The sequence below is a fragment of the Mustela nigripes genome, chromosome 18, assembly GCF_022355385.1.
Source record: "Mustela nigripes isolate SB6536 chromosome 18, MUSNIG.SB6536, whole genome shotgun sequence".
NCBI lineage: Eukaryota > Metazoa > Chordata > Mammalia > Carnivora > Mustelidae > Mustela > Mustela nigripes.
Genome location: NC_081574.1, coordinates 32614766 through 32636517, shown reverse-complemented (window position 1 = coordinate 32636517; position 21752 = coordinate 32614766). Strand labels below are relative to the sequence as shown.

The window sequence follows — 21752 nt, the reverse complement described above, 5'->3', positions numbered from 1 at the left end:
TAAAAACATCACCAAAAACAGTCCTCTCTGCATCAGTTTGAACTGACGCTTCCAATTCTGAGAACTAGCAGAATAATAGTTGTAAAATGCAGCAGACTTGTGTATAAAATGATGGTCATATGTAATAATAATAAATATGGAATACTTTCCTAAATGACAGGAAAGCTTTCAAACAATGTTAGGACATACACAGGAAAATGCCAGGCAAGATATATTTTAAAATATTCTCTGAGATTAACTCTGATTTTTAAGATTGCCTTTTCTTTTCTTTTTCCTTATTATTCTTTCTTAATTATTCTTCGAATATTGTAAAGGTCTTTTTTTTTTCCCATTAAAAAAATGCACACATATTTCAAGGATTAATTTAGACTTCATGAGCCATACGGATACACTTACTCTCCCAGAAAAACAATCTCGGTGTTGATTTCTCCTGCCTTATGGCGGAGAAAATTCCTCAGGAAGGCAGTCACACTGTCAACTGTAATGTTTCCACAGACCACGATGAACCTAGGGAGCAAGACTATGTGAGATGGATCCTCTGAGGAACAGAAGTATCTTCCTGTCAAGATTTAGAGATGGGCAATTGCTTAAACCCAGTTTTAAATCAATCTGGTATTTGAATTACCCAGATTTTAAAAACAGAAACACTGAAGATTGCATCTCCAATAAGGAGAAGAAACCTAGATTGCTGTATTCCCAACTCATCCCACATTGGGTATGAATCCAATCATTTGAATTCCACATAGCTTTTCAGGAACACAATAATAACTATCATAATTGTTATGTTTTTCATAGTTATTATAACTTATAATGGACTGGTGCATGTGTTATTTCACTTGATTTTTCTTTCCACTTGATTCCTGATTAGCTGATACAGTATTTTTTCAAAAGAACAACAGAGGCTCAGCATGGTTCACTGAGTTTCTCACAGATAGTATGGTTGAGGTGGCAGTTCATTCTAGGTCATTGTGGTTTCTCTTCCACATCAAAAATAGCTAGTCCCTACAGAAAAGTGAGTCCAATGGAGAGACATCTAGGACAGGTGCAAAAATCTATGCATGTAACTTTTACAAGGAGAAATAGCTGTCCTTTTCTTTGGGTTTCATGCATTTAAAGTATGCATTACTCGTTTAAGGAAACCAAAAGTGTACATTTGGCCTAACTTAACCTTAAATTTTCCAGACCTTTTGGGCTACTTTGGCATGTGTTCCGCATCCTTTTCCTGCAATAAATTGGATTAGACTTTGGCTTATCTAGTTCATTTCACTGTTTTCAATATTTGTTTTTCACTCATTTCATCATCATCATCGTCATTACTAGTTTTTACTTTCCCCTTCAGACTCCTAGGTCAATCTTGGTTTTTGTCCAGTTGTGCTGAGACCACTCTAAGAGAGTTTCTCTTCACTGTACCTGTTTCCTCTACAGCAGATGGAGACTAAATAAAAAAAGAACTCCTCAAATTAAAGATCTCCAATCCATTCTCTCCTTCTTAGATGTGAAAACCATAATGGAAACCGAAGTAACACATCACAGAGAAATAGGTTACAAAAACAACTCCAGCTCTGTTTCCCTTCTGGAACAGGTGGCTGTGACATGGACAAAACAGTTGATCTACGAAGTGTTGTAGAAACTATGGAAATTGTTCTTCCCCCTAGCAAAGCTCTGCCTGGGAACGAGCCCCCATATAGCAGAGGGGAATACGGGCCAAGACAATAGAATTGAAGCTATTATTTTAAATGTGAACTTAATTTGAACCATTATGTGAGGTTAGTCATAAGTTGGCCATATGATCAAAATGAATAGGACAATTAGTAATAGATGTAAGAGAAGAGTTAGTGATAGGGGAATGTAGAAATGGTGCTATAATCAATACTTGACAGGAAATGACAACATTATCTGTCATTTTAGTTGATTTACTATGAGCTAAGCATCTATACAGCAGTGATTATCAAATAGCAAATATCTTCTTCTGGTATTTATTTTAGCACAAACCTCTTGGCTAAATGAAGGACCTTGCCAAGATATTCACCTAGGCCAGGCAATAGGTGTTTAGAAAGGGATATGTGACTAGTAGGATTTCTCAAACTGTAGAAATTATACTTGAAAGCTATACTTACTTCTTCCCTTTGACTACTTCATAGGCACTGGTGTATTTCCTCTTGTTAGCAAAAAGTTCCACCATTTCAGGGACATAATTCGCAAACAGGACCTACAATGACCAGCAAATAAAATCTTAGGTGTCTTTATTTCTAAGGGTAGTCCAAACTTTTGAGATTATAAAGGAGAAAGAAGGTACCTAACACTTTCTCTTATTTAGGAGGGGTATGACTATGAATTGTTTTTAAAAGGCAGATTAAGGTGATTTTTCTTCCTTACTTCAACCTTTGGATTTGTTTAAATAGAATAAAGTGCTTTGCAGCATTCAAATGATGAAAGCAAATAAGGCCAACTTCCTGCTTGCCTAGTCACATCTACCTGCCTTTCTCTTTGAGTTGGTACTTCTTGAGGCCTTAGAAAAAAATAAAGCATGGGGGACAGAAAGGCATTCAGGAAAAATGAATGAAATGAGGGATGTAGCAATATGGACAGAGGAATATCAGCAAGATAGAGTAGAGAATTCTGTTAATGGTTTTTAAGGGATTGAAATTAAAGTCACTAAAAGAAAAGGAGGTTTCCTTTGTCTAAGACACACTCCTGAACCAAGGACAGATATTTACATATCTGAAATAGAATGCTAGTTCAGAGAGAGCTTACTCATTTGGTCTGGAAAGAACAGAATTTTCTTCAAATCAAATCTCCAATGCCCTTCCTCCTCTTTGGAAGAAAGTCTTTAGTTGGATGGCCAAAGATTAAGGAATACAACATTGCTCAATTCAGTGTAGAGGGTAATAGGGAAAGTCTGCTCTCCTTCGTCTGCCATCATCCTCATCTTTGTCCATCAAGCAATTATGCCATGCACTCCAGGGGGTGCAGTTTGGAAAATGTGGGCTCTAAATATCTTTCCATTTCCTCTGACACTTGCTCTGAATAATGCAACATTCATTCTCAAACCTTGTTTTATTTCTCACCAGTAACTACATGTTTTGGGTTAGTAAAGATATTAAAAATATTCTTCACCAAACTCCCCAGAGTGAAGAACATGATGAAGGTCCGTCCTAGGGATGTCTTGGCTACCACATCTCCAAAGCCAACAGTTGACGTTGTTGCCATGACCAGGTAAACAGACTCAAAATATGATATATTCTGTGAATTTCTACCTCTGAGCCAGGGATCACCAGAATTTTCTACCTGTGCAAAGAGAGGAGATTCAGGAAAGGTTTCTGAATGGAATCCAAGGGAAAGTTTATAAAGAATAGGCAAAACATTTTGGGTAATGGCTCATTTGACCATTCAATCCAAAGGAAGCGTTAGGTGATTCCCAGGTTGTTCTGAAGGGTTTGCAAAGTATGGGTCGTGATTGTGAAGTCTTGTTTTACTTCACTGTGATAACTGCTGAATGCTGAGGTGACATGTAGCTTGAGCCCACATTTGGAGTGCTCCACCAGAGGACTGGCAACCCACATCTTTCTCTTCCATTGGTTGAATTATAGAATCTGAGAGTCATGAGACTCCAAAGCTCTCAGATTGACAATTACTATTTATTCTCATTTTCCACCCGCTCAGGATCATCATTAAAAAAGAAGCACTTATAAAAAGGAAGAAGCCCTTACATGAGCACTTCATTTCAATGAGCTTAAGCACATGAAGGCTAAGCGTCTAAGGAAAAGCAAATAAACAAGTTTTCCAGGTCATTCCCCACCTCCAAAAAAAAAAAAATATTTTCAGTGATTAGACAAAAAAACCCTGAAGAATATTTCCTCTGATTTCTCCCTAAGTCTTCACATTTTAAGAAAACTAAATTTATTAGATATCTTTCTTATATTAAATAAAATGAGTAACTTAGGCAATGGCACTATACTTCATGTTTGTAGTATATACATAAAGTTATAAATATGATATATACCATACATAACAAACAATAATTATATAATGTATACAACTTTCCTTTTTCCATTTTTAGACTTCTTTTCCCAAATAGCTTACCTATTTCCCATGTTTTCCATTTCTATTTTGCACAAAAATGATAAAATGTTAGAGATGCTTGGTGAAAGTAGGTTTTTTTGTTTCAGTGTTAAGAACTAAAACAGAAATCAGAAATAACACTTTTTATTCAGGTATTTGATCACTTTTTAAAAGTGACCTTTTCTGGGCACCTGGGTGGCTAGTTGGTGAAGCATCTGCCTTAGGCTCGGGTCATGATCCCACATTTGCCGTGTCCTTTTCCTCAGGAACACTAATTTTATAGTCTGTTCAATTTTATAGTCTGTCCTAAGATTGATCCCACATGGGGCTCCCTGCTTCGCAGAGAGCCTGCTTCTCCCTCTTCCTCTGACCCCTTGAGCTCTCTCTAGTGCTCTCTCTAATAAAATCTTTAAAAAAAAAAATAAAGGTGACTTTTTTTAAGTTTTTTTTTTTTAATATTTTATTTATTTATTTGAGAGAGAGATCAAGCAGGGATGGGGAAGGGGCAGAGGGAGAGGGAGTGGGAAGGCCAATTCGGGGCTTGATCCCAGGACCCTGAGATCATGACCTGAGCTGAAATGAGATGCTTACCTGACTTAGCCATGCAGGTGTCCCTAAAAGTGACCTTTTCTTAAATTTGATGAGTAGCTTAAGCATATGGACTCCTATAATATCCTACTCCAAAATAAGGAAGGGATCATACATTTATATTTAACTCTCATGGCTGGCAGTGGATTTCGTTGCGAAGTCTACTAATCTGCTTCCACTAACTTCCTGAGTCTTCACTGTTTTCTAAGACTAGTATATTATAAGAAAACCAGTTTAAACCACACAGATTAAGTTATATATATATGTATTTAAGTCATATATATGTATGTATGTGTATATATATACACATACATACGTACCCCCCAGGATTAACAGATAATTTCAAGCTAAAACTTCATCGAGTCTTTTATAGCATCATCTCAGGACAGGGGTTCAATCCTATCCTGACACATTTTATATAAATGAAAACTAAATTTATTTCCACCTGGAAATCTCCTTCACAAGTTAAATCACTCTTTAAGGTTTAGCTCTCCCTCTCTGGGAGTATTTAGTGATTCGTCCTCCTCCCGTCTTTCCTTCCCAGATTTGGCAGCCTCCCGCTGGCCTACTTGTCCACTCTGCTCTTCCTTCGAACCTTGGGAGCGTAGACCTATCCGTCTCAGATGGGAAATTAGCTAAGTTAAGGTAAAGGATTATGGACCAATGTCAAGACATGGAATTATTTTCTATTTTTAACTCCATCTTTCAAAACAAATGCCATGTTGTTTATCTTTGGAAAAGAGATTCTATAGGGGAGGACACAAGGATGCTGTCCCATCTCCTCTTACCTCCTCACCATGTGCACGAGTTATGTTATCTTTATATTGTACAAGTGTGTATAGTCTACAGCCGTAATTCCCTTAGTTATATCTTAGCCTACTTCTAATTCATTAACTAATCACCAACACTACTTTATACCATGTTTTCCTCTTTCTTGAGTTTCTGGTTTTGATTTATCTCCTATGTGGCTGGATTTTCCCATCAAAATATATTTTTATTTTATTTTAATTTTTTCAGTGTTCCAAAATTCATTGTTTATGCACCACCGCCAGTGCTCCATGCAATCTGTACCCTCCATAATACCCACCACCAGACTTACCCATCCCCCCAGCCCCCTCCCCTCCTCAGTTTGTTTCTTAGAGTCCATAGTCTCTCATGGTATACCTTTAAAAGGGACTCATGGGTGCTATTTTTCTCTTGAGTGTTTAAAATGACAGGATAGGCTATATTTTCACGCAACTTTGCAGACCCAACTCTAACACCTTTGGTATTGATTGATGTTGTTAAGAAATCTGAGGCTGTTTTTCATATCTTCCTCTTATATAGACTTCACTTTCTTCTGCTTGGATTCTCCCCTTATCCTTAAAGATCAGTAAACTACTCCAGAATATGGTTGGATTATGTAATTCAGGGTCATTTTTTCTGGGATACAATATACCCTCTAGCCCACAGATTCAAGACTTTATTTTAAAGCATTTTTCTGGTGCCATTTGCCGTGTCCTTTTCCTCAGGAACACTAATTTTATAGTCTGTTCAATCAACATTGCTTGGAGTACCTTTGTTCTTTTCCACATCAGTGTTTTCATCGTAAAACTGTCTACCATGTTCCTAAGCATGTTTCTGTCACATTGATTACATTTTGGTTCCCTCTAATGTAATTTTCAGCTCTGATAATACTTTGTCCTTTTCCCCTAGTATTATTCAGCCCATTTTTCCAACTCCTGTTACTGATTAATAATCCTTTATTTCAAACCTTATGTATTTTGTTTGAATTTGTATTTTTAGTTTTCAAAGCCTTTTATTTGCATTTTTTTCTCAAATATGGATGCGTTTTGTTTCTTAACTTTTCCTTTGTTTCCTTGGACAAATTATCTCGTAATTGTTATTCTTCTGAAAGTTACATTAAAGAACTGTCATTATACTGACACCATACCTCCTTGCTATTTTTGGCAGATTTTAAGCATGTGCATCGTCCTGATTACTTTCTGGTTAATACTCACCTTTTAATGATATCAACTTTTAGCTGAAGGCCAGTAAGTACATGTGAAGATGGTGAGCTATGACAATTATAGCTTTCATTATGGTATGTCATTTCTAATACCCTCCCCCAAGAAAATCTGCCATTTTCTTTGCTCTGGGATCTAGCTCTTCTAGGTTTTCAACAGATCAAGTTGGGGTTACTTACAGTGAAACCCCTTACACACAAGCCATCTGGTTGCTTCTCCAACTTCCTCTGCATGCATCCTTCTCTGGAGGTCTCCTCACCTAGGAGACTAGATGCCCAACAAATGCCCAAAAAGGGCACGTGTTCACATGTTTAGAAAGGACGAGCAAGAGACTTTGATTCAAGTGAGCCTGATAGAAACTGTCCAACCCAAGAATTCATGCTTAACAGGGAGCAGCTAGTCTTCAAGTAGGACTGTTGGTGATCATGGTAGAGTGGATTGCCAGAACTTTGTATTTCCCCCAAGAATCTAGAAATCTGAACTTTTATTTGAGCTCACCAATAAAAGTGAGAAAACAATTTAAAAAAAGAAAAAGAACAGAAAACACAAACTAACTAGGTCAAATAAAATATGTTGATAGGTCACATTCAGCCTAAGAGTCCTTCATTGGAACGCTATTGAAGATGAAAACTTCCTGTTACCAGGGTTTCTCCTGTAGCATTCTCTTGCCTACCATCCTGCAATGACCAATGGGTCTTGAAGACACTGATGATTGCTGCTCCCATGGGGGGCCCATGCATCCAGGTGCAATCCTCTAGATCCAGGATCTGCTTAGATGGCTGTGATATTTATTCTCTCAGTGCAATTTCCCTCCTGTTTGAGGACTGAGGAAGGATATGGCTGGTTTCAGATTTCTGAAAGTTTTATATCATGGTGCATTGGGTGCTTGACATTTTGCTTGACAGCTCAAGATGGTAACTTCAATTTCTTTTATTGTTAATGTTTTAATTAATTTTGAAAGAAGGACTCAAAGGGAAAAGATGCTTGCTGTATTTATTTTTTGTTTCGTTTTTCTCCAAGAAAAACGACCCTACTTCAATTTTTGCATTTTAAATGACTGTTCCTCAACTGTCCTCAAGCAATAAAGTCCAGGAGTTTGTTCCTTATGGTTGAAATCTATTTATTATGATGTCGATTATGTGAGATAAGAATGAGCCTTTCCTACAGGCAAAGGAGGCAGCTATAAATGCAGATTGATTTCAGGAGAACTAAGAAAGCCCCAAAGCTCCCCTTTGCAACTCACCAATTCCTCTCCCACAACTCTCCACCTTCATTAGTGTGAAAATCTCTTACCTTCATTTCTTTGACTTTTTATTCTTTTGTAGAATCTGAGACCTCTATGAAGATATAGCAATACGATTCACCTGTTGCTTATTCTTTTGAAGGGTAAGCTTGTTAGAACCTTTCCTGAGAGCAAGTTTTGAAAGTTGAAAGAAGGAACATAGATACCTTGAGTACAAGCACCATGTATTTGTGAAAAATATGGAGGTATAGAAGACCCACAAAGGGAAAGTAAAATGACAAACTTATACAACAAGACAGGAGTTGAGAATGTTTGCCTGCATTTTTAAAAGAAAAGATATTCATGCTGACCAGCAAGATTAGAGAGTTTGATGAGATGCTTACCAAGTGAATGAATCCTGCAGCAGTGAACCAGGTACTAAGGACTATTGATAGCAGTTTGGAAAACTTCACTTCATTGCTAGAGGAAGAAAGACAAAAAACTGTTTGGCTCTGAATGGATCCAGGAAAACAATACCCTGTCCTCTAAATTCTGGTTACTTTTTGTTTTTGTTTTGTTTTGTTTTTAAACATATAATGTATTATTTGCCCCGGAGATACATTTCTGTGAATCATCAGCCTTAACCCATTTCACAGCACTCACCATAGCACATACCCTCCCCAATGTCCATAACCCAGCCAGCCTATCCCTACCCCCTACCTCCCAGCAACTCTCAGTTTGTTTCCTGAGATTAAGAGATTCTTGTGCTTTGTCTCCCTCCCTGGTCCCATTTTGTTTCATTTTTTTCCATCCCTTCACCCCACAAACCCCCATCCTGACTCTCAAATTCCTCATATCAGTGAGAGCATATGATATTTGTCTTTCTCTGACTTATTTCCCTTGGCATAATACCCTCTATTTTCATCCACATCATTGCAAATGGCAGGATTTGTTTTTTGATGGCTGCATAGTATTCCACTGTGTATATATACCACATCTTCTTTATCCATTCATCTGTTGATGGAAATCTAGGTTCTTTCCATAGTTTGGTTATTGTGGACATTGCTGCTATAAACATTCAGGTGCACATGTCCGTTTGGATCACCACATTTTTGTCTTTAGGGTAAATACCCAATAGTGCATAAAATCTGGCTACTCTTCTGTGCCAGAAGCAATGGTATATTTACCTGGGAGCATTATTAGAAATGCAAGATCCCAGACTCCACCCCTGATTATAGATCTGCATCCTCTGCTTGATTCATATACACATGAGGGGTCTGAGATGCCCAGCTCTGAACACAGCCAGTCACATACTCTGTTCAAAAACTTTACACATTGCTATGACATCCACTACCCTGATACTATATTACTTTTAAAAATATATGTTTATCATCATAAAATGCATTTGATACATTTCTACATTGTCTAAAGTAACAGTACAAAGCACAGTATCCTAGGAATCCAGAGAATGGGTTTGTAAAATGGAATTTTGAGTCAATCACAGAAATGTCTTATATTGCTAAACTCACACCAGGATCTTTGAGTGAAAGTGATCAGACAAGCTCCAATTTACTAAAGTAAAGCTCTAGAATTTAGCTGAAATCTCTATGGTTTTCAGGTAGGGCCACCTGTTACACAAGAACAGCCTAGTCCCGACTGCATGAACACTTAGCAGTGAAATCCACCTGGCCTATAAAATTTGATGCTTCTAGGGAGAACATAGAGGCATGAAGATTTTCAATAGGTAACATTAAACCAAACTGCTTAAAACTTTAGAAGTATTGCTGTTCCAGGTACTTTGAACTTTTTTTTTTTTTTTTTTAGATAATTAGGTGGTTCTATTTTTGTAAGCAATTTCACGGCTGCTACTGGTTACCTCATGCTCAGAGAAATTGATCTTACATTCCTAGACAGAAGAGAAGTGAGTCATGATAGCAAGTAGGTAGAACCAAAGCCTGTGAATTACTATTATTTTGAAACTCTTTTGAGGGGAAAGGCAGAATTAAAGTGTAAATGGACTTACACATTGTAGCTCTGCAAAACAAAGAAAAAACAAACTCTTCCAAGTGATGGCAAACTTCTCAGCCACCATCTGATAGGAATACAATGGGAGTGAGTGAGTAGATAGTGTCTTGGGAGCTAAGGGATTTCATGGGATTTGCACTGAAATTCTGATGGGAAATAAGTTGAAGGTTCAGTTTACATTTTAATATCCTAATCCAAACCAGCAAGTAAACAGGATTTAAGGCAGGGCTAACACTTACCTGGTTCTGATGGCTCGGAGAATTTGCAGGATTTGAGGGAGTTCTAGCAGTCGCAAAGCTCTTAAGAACCGTAAACCTACAAAGCAATCAAAAGGAGAAATCTGCCGAAAGGAGAGGGTCACTTCAGGAAGAACTCTGTGTTATAACACAATTGGGGCTATTTATACTCTTCTTCTCCTAGAGATGCTCAAATACAAGGTAAGACACCACAGGTTTAGGAGCATGACCTCTACCTCAAATTCTGACCCTGACACTAAACAGCTGGTATAATCTAAAGCAGTTCCCTTAACTTTCCTAGTTCCTCATCTGCAAAATGGGAATTGTAAGTACCCACCTCATAGGGCTATTGAGCTAATAATGTAAAGCCTGCAGAAGCATGGCTCATGTATCATAAACATGACTCAACATCTAACTCTATTGAACTCCTCTTTAGAACAGACAGTCCATGACTCATAAACCACTTAAACTCTTCACTATAGAATCTCTACGATCTGTTTCTCACTTTTCACGTGATGTTTTACTTTACATAATTTGAGAACTGGGATGGCAAAGAATATTTGACAGGCAATAGATAATAGTACAAATTCCATAAAATCTGATAAAAGCCATCTAATTCTCATGTGCTGTCCCTACGTCTACACTGAAGACAAAATAATTAGGTAAATGTCTAACATGTCACAGCCTATCCAGATAGGAGGATTTAGAGTTTTTAAAGATCCAGAGATGCTTTTCATGTCTTCCAGTCCCTGTGGGATTCCAGCGTCATAAAGGTGCTGCAGGAGGAGGATGGGCTGTCTGGGCCTCACCTCTTGGGTTGTGGACGAGCCAGTCAGCAAACAGTAAACAATAAACAAATACTGTCACTTACTCTGCATCAGGTACACCATCAAGCACTGAGTTAAAAAAAATAAGTGCTGAAAATATGTTACAAAACTATCTAATCATGACAAGAAAAATTTTAAATAGCATTTAAGCTTTAAAGAAAAATGAAGGATCCTTATGAGTGAATGTAGATTTTTTTTTTTTTTTTGAGAGATTGATCCTGATTCCCACAATACACTTACCTAGCCAGTTACTCTTCAAATAATAAGAAATAAAGGTTGGTGGAACAGTAAAGATGTCCACGATTGAATTCATCTCCAACCAGAACTTGATCTTGTCATCAGCTGCCACAAACTATGAAATAGAAACAAAAGACTCCAAATTCTGTTACCCTCAAGAATTTTTATTTTTAAAGATTTTATTTATTTATTTGACAGAGAGAGATCACAGTAGGAGAGAGGAAGGGAAGAGATCACAGAGAGAGAGGGGGAAGCAGGCCCCCTGCTGAGCAGAGAGCCCGATGTGGGACTCGATCTCAGGACCCTGAGATCATGACCTGAGCCGAAGGCAGCGGCTTAACCCACTGAGCCACCCAGGCGCCCCTACCCTCAAGAATTTTAAAATGAACCTAAGAGTGGCTGCATTCAGCTACATTTCACTCATCCACTGAAGCTTTGATCTCATTCTATTATAGGCAGATATACACACACACAGACACACACACACACACATGCACGCACAGATAGCTATATAGATGAATATGTTAGTATAGATAAATACATATATATTCATCTAGACGTAAGGACAGTACCTTTAGTGGGTGTTCAATAAATGAACATGAATCCATTTTACTCACCAGATCTTAACTCTCACACTTCAGAATAAACACTTTGACCTTCTTGCTGCTCCTAGAACTTTCTGATTTCTATAATCGCTTTGATAAAGCCTCCTAGTTGTGAGCAATGAAGATTTAGGATGGCCTTCAATGGTAAAAGTACAACTATCTAAAAGCTTGACTGGCCAACTCTGTGTCTGAGCTTCCCTATTTAGATTAAGAAAGTTAGTAGTTCCAGAGGGAGATTACAGTAAAAAGATTTTGATGGTCAGTGTGGTCAGAGTTTTGAAGGAAGGTCATAAACACACACACAAACACACACACACTCACACACATACACAGAGTCTCCCATAAACATGGGATGGATAAATACAATGAAATCTAGTTCTAGATGGATCCTCCATAAATGCCTGCAGAATGAGAGAACTATTTAATAAATGGATAACAAAAATTGAAACAAAGGTATGAAACTATTTTATATAGTTATATGGCACATATGCCATCAGTGGCATCAGTGGAACCAATGACGTCTTCAGAGGCTATTACTCACGTTTGCTAGCTTGTGGTTATTAACAAAGCTTTCTCAGTGATAGGTAGGAAGCCAATAAGGAGGACAGTGTGACAGGGTGGTGACATTTAAAAAGGAATCATTTTCATTTGCATTGGGATTTTTGGCCTAGATACAGTTTCAAGTACAAGAGAGAGTTTTCATGCCTCTTTATATATTGGACAATTTAGGGCACAGACCCTCTAGTTTTAGAGCCTGAAAACATAGGCAGATTGTACAGCTAAGGCACATACAGAGCTCTTTGGGTTGCACCTGTTGTGTTCATCTGTTTATTCCCACTTTCCATAGATACTTACTCTTAACCCAAAATAGAAACTAAAGAACACATTGAAAGTCAAATCAATAGGGATGGTTTTGTCTTCATATGAAGAACAGCTTCCAACAGGGCTGGAAAAGAAACAAGAGCAATGTATAAATATGTACATTTTAAAAGTTCTGACTGTACAAGCCCAAATGAAGAGAAAGTGTAGTCAATGTTCTATTTATTCACCATGAATGGTTAATCCAAGACACTTAAATTCACATCATAAGGAAATTACTTTTCTCTTGGGAAGAGAGGTGTGCACAAACAAAACCACAGACTGCACACAGAGCTGAAAATAACAGGACAATTACCTGCTCTTCCTTTCACAGAGCTTACTGGTTCTATTTCTTCTTTATCAATAAGGATTCAGGGGTATAAAGATTATGTGGCTCTTCTTGGTTTAGCAAAACCATCTATATAGCAAGAACATTCTGGCTTCTGTACCTTTCTGGTACAGAGCTACTCTAAGTCAAATGGATTGATCTGAACCTAAATTTAGGGAAAATTTCCTAAAATCAGTAGGGAGACCACAAAACAAATGCTGCTAGTTTCCCTAGGCTTTCTAAAATTGCCCTACTTCAGTGGCCCTGTAATCCTAATTTTTACTTTAGCTGGAAATCAAATGTAATTTCCAGCTGATCAGTGTGGAGTTCATATTAGATTGGGTTGTGTCCAAGAAACCATTCTAACTTGGGCATAGAGAAGAGATTGGCATTAGAGAAGAGCAGACAATAACATGCACCTTTTTCCCAGGTTAGAAGTAGCATTTGCCTTTCTCAAAACCATCCAAAGTTGTTTGAAGCCCATGAGAAACCTGAAACAACTGTAGAACTTCTGTTTCAACACATAGGGACTCCAAAGGCATAGAACACCCTCCTAAATGGAGACCCAGGGGCCAAGGATGGAGACCACAGGTGGAGGCTTCCAGTCTCAGAGATTCTAGAACAGACCTGTGTCCGTTACCTCAGCCTCTAGCAATGCATGGTCATAGGATACAGGGGAAACTTGCATATTTTTTTTTTTTTGTGGAATTGGGTGTAATGCTTCTTGGTGGTGGGGAACACTTACCGTTCTTTATGAGTTTGTGTGTGTGTATATCTAAAAGCATGGTAAGCATTATTCTTGACAGAAAATTCCAGATTAGCTGGCAACCTACTGACATAGCAGACAAGGGAAACTGGGGATTTTACTTACTCAGAAGAGTTGATGAAATAGATTACAAGAGACCCAATGCTTAGTACAAATACAAGGATCACCTGCAAAGAAAAAGAAAAGGACTGATGTACAAATAGCTTTCTTGATATAAAGATGAATAAACAAACCAAAAAAAATTGTATTTTCTCTTTTAACCTTACCTATATATACGTAGCCATTTTTCACACATTCATTTCCATTAGCATGCACTCATTGAAGAAAAATTGATTGGAACTTTCCTGGGTATTCAGTAAATGACAAGCACCCACTCATTTTACTTACATAATGTTAATTTCCACAAACTTAAGAATAAACAACTTGTCCCTCATACTGCTCATAAAGCCTTCCGATTTCAAGAAGTCCTATCATTTATTCATTCCTTCACTCTTCAAACATTTATGAAGTGCTTAATATGTGTTACACACTTTATTACATGCAAATATCAGGGCTATAGGATATTGGCTCTGGATGAGAATTGCTTGTGATACTGGAGAAGAAACAGTCCCCACATGTCCATTTAAAGGATAGTCAGGATTTTTACAGGAAGGAATGTGCTGTAAGTAAGAAAAAGAAAAATGAGTGCATTTAACACAGAAATGTACTTTGTTTGTCAAAGAAGCAGAGCTGGCAGAATGTAATCGGAAATTTACCCCTTCAAAACCATCAAGGCATTTGGATGAAACATTCTGAAGCCTCCATAACTTTTCAGATTAACTTAAGGTACATTAACATTCCTCCAGTCATTCTTAGTTTCTGAGCCATTTGTTTTTCTATGTTCAGTCCAGTGTAGTGTTGGTAATACTAATAATAAAATTGAATTTTGTTATAATTAAAGCTTTACTCCCTTCCACCTCAGGTGTTCCTTGGGCAGGTTACCTATACTGGGAAAAGGGGTTGGTTTCCTCTCTATTAACCCTCTCTGAGTTTTTACTTCTAGTTGCCCACAGACTAGCCTACCTCTGGTTGCTCTAGAATTGTAGGTCAGTGTCAGAGAGTAAACAGAAGAGGGAGGTCAGAAGAAGAAATGCTAGACTTGATTGCTGTTCGATTGGTAGGCTCTCACCCTGGAGCTCTGAGAATGGGAGGTGTTTAATGTTTATTTGTATGGGCTGTTTCATTGCTCTTGGGAGATACCAATTCAATTCATATTCAAATGTAATGAGCATTTTTTTAGTACCTATCATGACCCAAATATTATTCTGGTGATGGGGATCTATCAGTGAACAGCATACACGAAAGATCTTGCCTTTATGGATCTTACAGTGTAGGCAATAAATAAAGACAACTGATATGTAACTTGCATGATATGTTAGCAGTTATATGCTAGGAAAATAAAGTTAAGCTAGGTAAAGGGGATCAGAAATGCAAGGGGAGCTGGGAGAAGGACTGCGGTAGAGATAATACTTAATCACTAAGGGTCCCCCTTTACAGTTCCCTTGAATTGGGTGGAAACATCTTCTCGAACTGGTTGCTCACAGCTTTTTTCTCGGTACACCTCACATGCCTTTATTCTGCTGGGACCTGTACCCCTCCAGATGCCTACTTGAGCAGATAAGAGAAGACTCTTACATGTGACCCAAATCTGGCTCTGGGAACAAGTCTAGCATTCTTTACCTCAACAAACAGTGGAGATTATCTTCAGTGTGACAATTTCTGCCTAGAGCAGCTAGCTCAATGGCCCCTTATCACAAATGAGCCAGATGTCAGTCCTCTGTGTCCCCAGCATTCTCAAAGATGCAAACTGAAAATTCTGAGTGGAACCTCTCAAGCGTCTTTCCTTAGGCTTGACATGAGACAAAAGCTCTCCCACACCTCTGCCATAACAGAACTTGCTCTAAAAATCCTCCTCTATTTCCAATTTTACTTTTTTTTAAACATTTTTATTTAAATCTAGTTAGTTAACATACAATGTAACATTGATTTTAGGTGTGCAATATGGTGACTCAACACTCATATATCACTCAGTGCTCATCACCGGCACTCCTTAATCCCCATTACCTATTTCCTCCATTCCCCCCACCTACCTCCCCTTGATAACCATCAGTTTGTTCTTTATAGTTAAGAATCTGTTTCTTGGTTTGCCTCCTTTCCTTTTTTCCCCCTTTGCTCACTTGTTTTGTTTTTTAATTTCTACATACACATGAAATCATGTGGTATTTGGCTTTCTCTGACTCATTTATTTCACTTAGCATAATACCCTCTACTTCCATCCATTTCATTGCAAATGGCAAGATTTCATCCTTTTTTATGGTCAGGTAAATATATACTACATCTTCTTTAACTGTTCATCAGCTGATGGACACTTGGACTATTTCCATAATTTGACGATTATAGATAATGTTGCTTAAACAATGGGGTGCATATATCCCCTTGAATTAGTTTAGTGTGTATGTGTATGCACACACACACACACATATATTATATATATATATATATATATATATATATATATATATATTTAATACCTAGTAGTGCAATTGCTGGATCATAGTGTAGCTCTATTTTTAATTTTTTGAGGAGACTCCATACTGTTTTCTAGGGTGGCTGCACTAGTTTGCATTCCCACCAACAGTGCAAAAATGTTCCCCTTTCTCCACATCCTTGCCAGGATCTGTTGTTTCTTGTGTTGTTGATTTTAGCAGGTCTTACAGTTGTGAGGTGATTACTTCATTGTTGTTTTGATTTGTATTTCCCTGATGATGAGAGATTTTGGGCATCTCTTCATGGGTCTATTGGTCAGTCCTATGTCTTCTTTGAAAAAATTCATGTCTTCTACTCATTTGTTAATTGGATTATTCATTTTTCAGATGTTGAGTTTTGTAAGGTCTTTAAATCATTCACCACAATCAAGTGGTTCAATATTCAAAGTCACTCAACATGATACACCACATTAATAAAAGAAAGAATAAGAATGATATGATTATTTCAGTAGATGCAAAAAAAAAAAAAAAGCAATTGACAAAGTAAAGCATCAATTCATGATAAAAACCCCCAACAAAGTAGGTTTAGAAGGAACATACCTCAACATAATAAAGATCATATATGAAAAACCCACAGCTAATATCATCCTCAGGGGTGAAAAACGGAGTGCTTTTCCTCTATGGCTGGGAACAAGACAGGAATGTCCAGTCTCACCACTGTGATTTAATGTAGTACTAGAAGTCCTAGCCACAGCAATCAGACAAAAAAACAAATAAAAGGCATCCAGAGATCAGCATGGAAGAAGTAAAATTTTCACTATTTGCAGATGACATGATACTCTATATAAAGAACCCAAACAATATCATTCAAAATCTCCTAGAACTATTAAATGAATTCAGTAAAGTCACGGAATACAAAACCAGTACACAAAAATCTGTTCCATTTCTATACACCGATAATGAAGCAGTGAAAAGAAAAATTAAGGAATCAATCCCATCTAAATTTCACACACACACAAAAAAAAAAAAACAATGAGATATCTAGGAATAAACCTAACCAAAGAGGTAAAAGACCACTATTCTAAAAACTATAAAATTCTGACAAAAGAAATTGATGATGACACAAAGAAATGAAAAAAAATTCCATGTCCAAGGATTGGAAAAACAAATATTGTTAAATGTTTATACTACCAAAACAATCTACTCATTTAAAGTAATCCCTCTCAAAACACCAACAGCATTTTTCACAGAAATAGAATAAACAATCCTAAACTTTGTATGGAACCACAAAAAGATTCAAACTGCCAAAGCAAACTTGGAAAAGAAAAGAAAAGGCATCACAATTCGGGACTTCAAGTTGTATTAAAAAGCTATAGTAATCAAAAAGTATGGTAGTGGCACAAAAATAGACACTTGGATCAATGGAACAAAATAGAAAACCCAAAAATAAACCCACAACTATATAGGTAAATTAATTTCCTTCTTCAACAAAGCAGGACAAAGCTGACACCCTCCAACCTCCCCAACCTTCCCCCACCCCTACTCCTGGGTGGGACATATGTGACATTCTTTAGGAATCTCCCACCCATCTTAATGTTAATACCTTGATAGAGGGCAAAACAACCTTGGCAATGGCAAGGCCTCTGGTATCTGGTATTTTGTAGGTCCTCTTTAGCATATGCAAGTTCTACTGAAACCTCTCTTTTCCATACTTCACCCTGGTACATAATCCGTCACCCCTCACAACCCCAGGGCAGCAGCTCTTCCTGCCCAGGGGTCCTGTCCCCATGCCTTAATAAACCACCATTTTGCACCAAAGATGTCTCAAGAATTCTTTCTTGATCATTGGCTGGGGACTTCACCCCACCAAACCTCACCTATATTTTAAAACTTCATCAAAATGATATTGGAAAAACTGGACAGCAACATGCAAAAGAATGAAATTGGACTTCTTTCTTACACCATACAAAAAAATAAATTCAAAATAGATTAAAGACCTAAATGTGAGAATGGAAACCATAAAAATCCTAAGAACAGAGGCAGTAACCTTTTTAACATGGACTTCTTTCTAGATAGGACTCTGGAAGAAAGAGAAACAAAAGCAAAAATAAAATATTGGGACTTCAGCAAAATAAAAATTTCCTGCATAGTGAAGGAAACAATCAAGAAAACTAAAAGGCAACCTGCAGAATGGGAGAAATATTAGTAAATGATATATCTGACAAAAGGTTATTTTCTAGAACAGATGAAGAACTGGCTTACCCTAATTTGCATGTAATTGGGTAACAAGCTAAGAGCTTTAACTGGTTTTCTTCCAGTTGGTTTGTAAGTGGCAATGCTTCAGCTTACTTAATACCTGAGAGTTACTGGCATCTATTTCTTTGGGATCTCAGCTCTCACTATAAGTTCCATTTAATATCTATGGTAAGTGTCAGGAGGGATATAACTAGGTTTCTGGGTCTAACAGCAGTTAGAAATGTATTTTGCAGCTCAGGACAGATGTTGGGTATGGATATGTGGAAATTATATACATATATCTCAGTATTGATAATTATTAATAGTTTCCATGAAATGTTTTTCTGCTCTTTACACCTGATTTTTTTTTTTCTCTCTTACTAAGTGATTCTTCAAGTATAAAGCATTTACTGACAGGCTTCCAGAAAGATGATGGTAGGCCATATGTTTACAATCCTCCCACCCACAGAAATTACTGCCCCCCTCCCCGAAAAAGAAAAAAATTTAGTTTCATTCAAACTAAGAACAATACCGACCTCATGCCACAAACCAAAAGAATATTATCCAGAAATAATATATAACAAACAGAAAAATCAATCAAAAACAGGCATTGGGAGCTAGCAGCTTATGAACACTGCAAAGTAAGTCAGGCAAAAATTGGAGGAAATTCCGAGAGGACACGTAAACTTTTCTTGGGTTGGGGAGGCAAAACCTGGAAGCAATGACTGTTTGGGAGTGCACAGGGGGTAGAAAGCCCCCTCATCTGAGCTCATACACTGAAGATGAAGCCACAAAGCCAGAAGGGCCTGGGGGAGATTGTTGCCACACAATGGCTGATGGGGGACCTCTTGGCTAGCAGCAGCAGCACTACTTTTCCCAGATGCACTTGGGAAAGCAGTCAGAGAGAAATGAAAAACATGAGATCTGGTCCAGAGAAAGCCTTGTCTGTGGAGTTGCTGGCCATAGCATTATCCCATGTGTGTGTCTGTGTAGAAAAACACCCAGTAAATTGGGATAGATTTCCACGGTGGGGCTTAAAACTGCCCATTTGGCTGGTGGATAGTTATGCGTGTATCTATAAACATGAACAGCAGCCAACAGAGTAAACAAGGTATTCTAAACCTTCATTTATGAACATTAGCAGACAACATAAAATGCCATTTACAGGGGGAGTATAAGAAAAATAAGAGGCTAAAACAGAAGAAAGAAATAAAATGACCTTCAGTGAAAGCATTAACAGAGAACATGTAAATAAGCTTTGTCAAATTACAATTAATGTTCCCAGTGAGATTCTAAAAATCTGTTAAACAGAACTGGAGGATTGGAAATGTAAAAGGAAAAGATGGGGATAATATAGAGACAGTAAATGAAAGAAGCACCCTAGAGCCTGGCTGGGAGATTAACAAAAAAAGGTCAGGATTATCAACATTAGCATCTTAAAAGAGGTGCCCTTTGGAGTTGAGTTTCAGACTTTGGAGGTGGGGTCCTAGTTGACCTGACTGGTGGTGGTACCTCTGAGATGATGTGAGTCTGGTTCTGGTAATGTTGGAAAAACTGGGACACATATAATTGCTGAGGCCTGGCCTCATTTCACAAAGCAGAGAGGAGAGGGTAGATTTGGAGTTTAGAGACATGAGCTTCATATCTAACAGGTAGCCTTAAGTTCTAGAAGATATTGGAACAACTGCATTTACAGAGATTTTAGGAAAAAGGATGAAAAGGCAAAAATCCTCCACCAAACAAAACTGTTGTTCACCAGTGACAGCAAGGAAAAAAAATTGTTTTGGACATTCAAGGAATGACAATATACCATCCAAACCTTCCCTTGCAAATGGAGAGTCTCAAGAAAAAGACAACATTCAGAAACAGAAAGCATGCTGTGTAAGAAAAACTGGTGCCTAATGAAACTGGTAAAATTAATTTTTGACTCTAAAGCAAATATGAAGAAAAAGCTCTTATACCAGATGTATAATGCTAAAAACCAAACCAAACCAAACCAAACAAAACAAAACAAAACAAAAAAAACAACCAACCAAACAAAAAAACCCCACAAACCCACAACAGCAATCTGGAACTGAATGTTCAGATTCATTCAACAATTTCTGGAAGGAAGGAGGAGTGCTGAGGTGGAAAACATGCCAAAGATTTTTTTTTTTTTAATATAGATATAAAACATGTGGAGATATATAGAGGAAATATAGAATGGGAAATTTGTTCTGAACTTGGCTTGCCTAGTATGTCTATGATATTCTATTAAAAGTGGAATTATAGGGGCACCTGGGTGGCTCAGTGGGTTAAAGCCTCTGCCTTCGACTCAGGTCATGATCCCAGGGTCCTGGAATCGAGCCCCGCATTTGACTCTCTGTTCAGCAGGAAGCCTGCTTCCTCCTCTCTCTCTGCCTGCCTCTCTGCCTATTGTAAGGGCCTACTTAGCCAGAGTGGCTCCATCTCGGTTGAATAGCCATTTTGTTGCTTATGCAGTAAAACTTAAACTGACCATGCCCCCCTCAGGGGACTTCCTTAAAAGCAAGTCCGGGAAATTAGTAAAATATGATTAACCAGTCCCAGGTAACAGAGCCCAAATACAAGGGCAGGTAAGGCCAAGTGGAGACATCCAATCACTACCTCCCTAAATAATGTGTGTCCCGCCTTTTGGGCCCCAATTCTGACCAAGGTGATAGGCTAGTTCAAATATCTACTATAGGGTAAATTGTAATTCAATTGGCCACCCATGTGTGACCTAGCATGACTATACAACTTTCTCTGTGTGTTACAATCTCATTGGCCACCTGTGTGTGGCCAGGTTCAACTACATGGCCTTTGCCCTTTAAAAGTTAGTCTATAAGGCTGGGAGGGGTCTTGCTTTCTGTAAGAGATGGCCCCAACCTGTCAGTTTGATTCTTGATGCTTGGTGCGAAATAAAGCTTTGCTTGAACTTGGCTTTGTATCAGTCTCACTCCTTTGATCACGGACCCTATCACTACTTGTGATCTCTCTCTCTGTCAAATAAATAAAATAAAATAATAAAAAAAATAAAATGGAATTATAAAAATCAGAAATAAGAAAATAAATAAAAAGTAATAAAAATTAACAATAAATGAAAATATCAGGCAATGGTCAATGCTTAGTTTACCCTGAATGGTTTACACGTATTATCATACAATTCTCCCTACAATACTCTAAAGGAGGTTATTCATATTGTATGAATGAAATCCAATTTAGAAAAGTTAAT

At 37.7% G+C, this 21752-nt stretch overlaps 1 protein-coding gene across 1 annotated transcript in view; it reads right to left on the bottom strand.

Annotated features, from left to right (window-relative positions):
• KCNU1 (potassium calcium-activated channel subfamily U member 1) overlaps positions 1-21752 on the bottom strand; it is a 144955-nt gene that overhangs the window by 110886 nt on the left and 12317 nt on the right. The window contains 8 exon segments of the mRNA XM_059384211.1: positions 397-507; positions 2118-2209; positions 3118-3288; positions 8283-8358; positions 10143-10218; positions 11207-11318; positions 12664-12754; positions 13866-13927. Coding sequence (XP_059240194.1) covers positions 397-507; positions 2118-2209; positions 3118-3288; positions 8283-8358; positions 10143-10218; positions 11207-11318; positions 12664-12754; positions 13866-13927 — 791 coding nt within the window.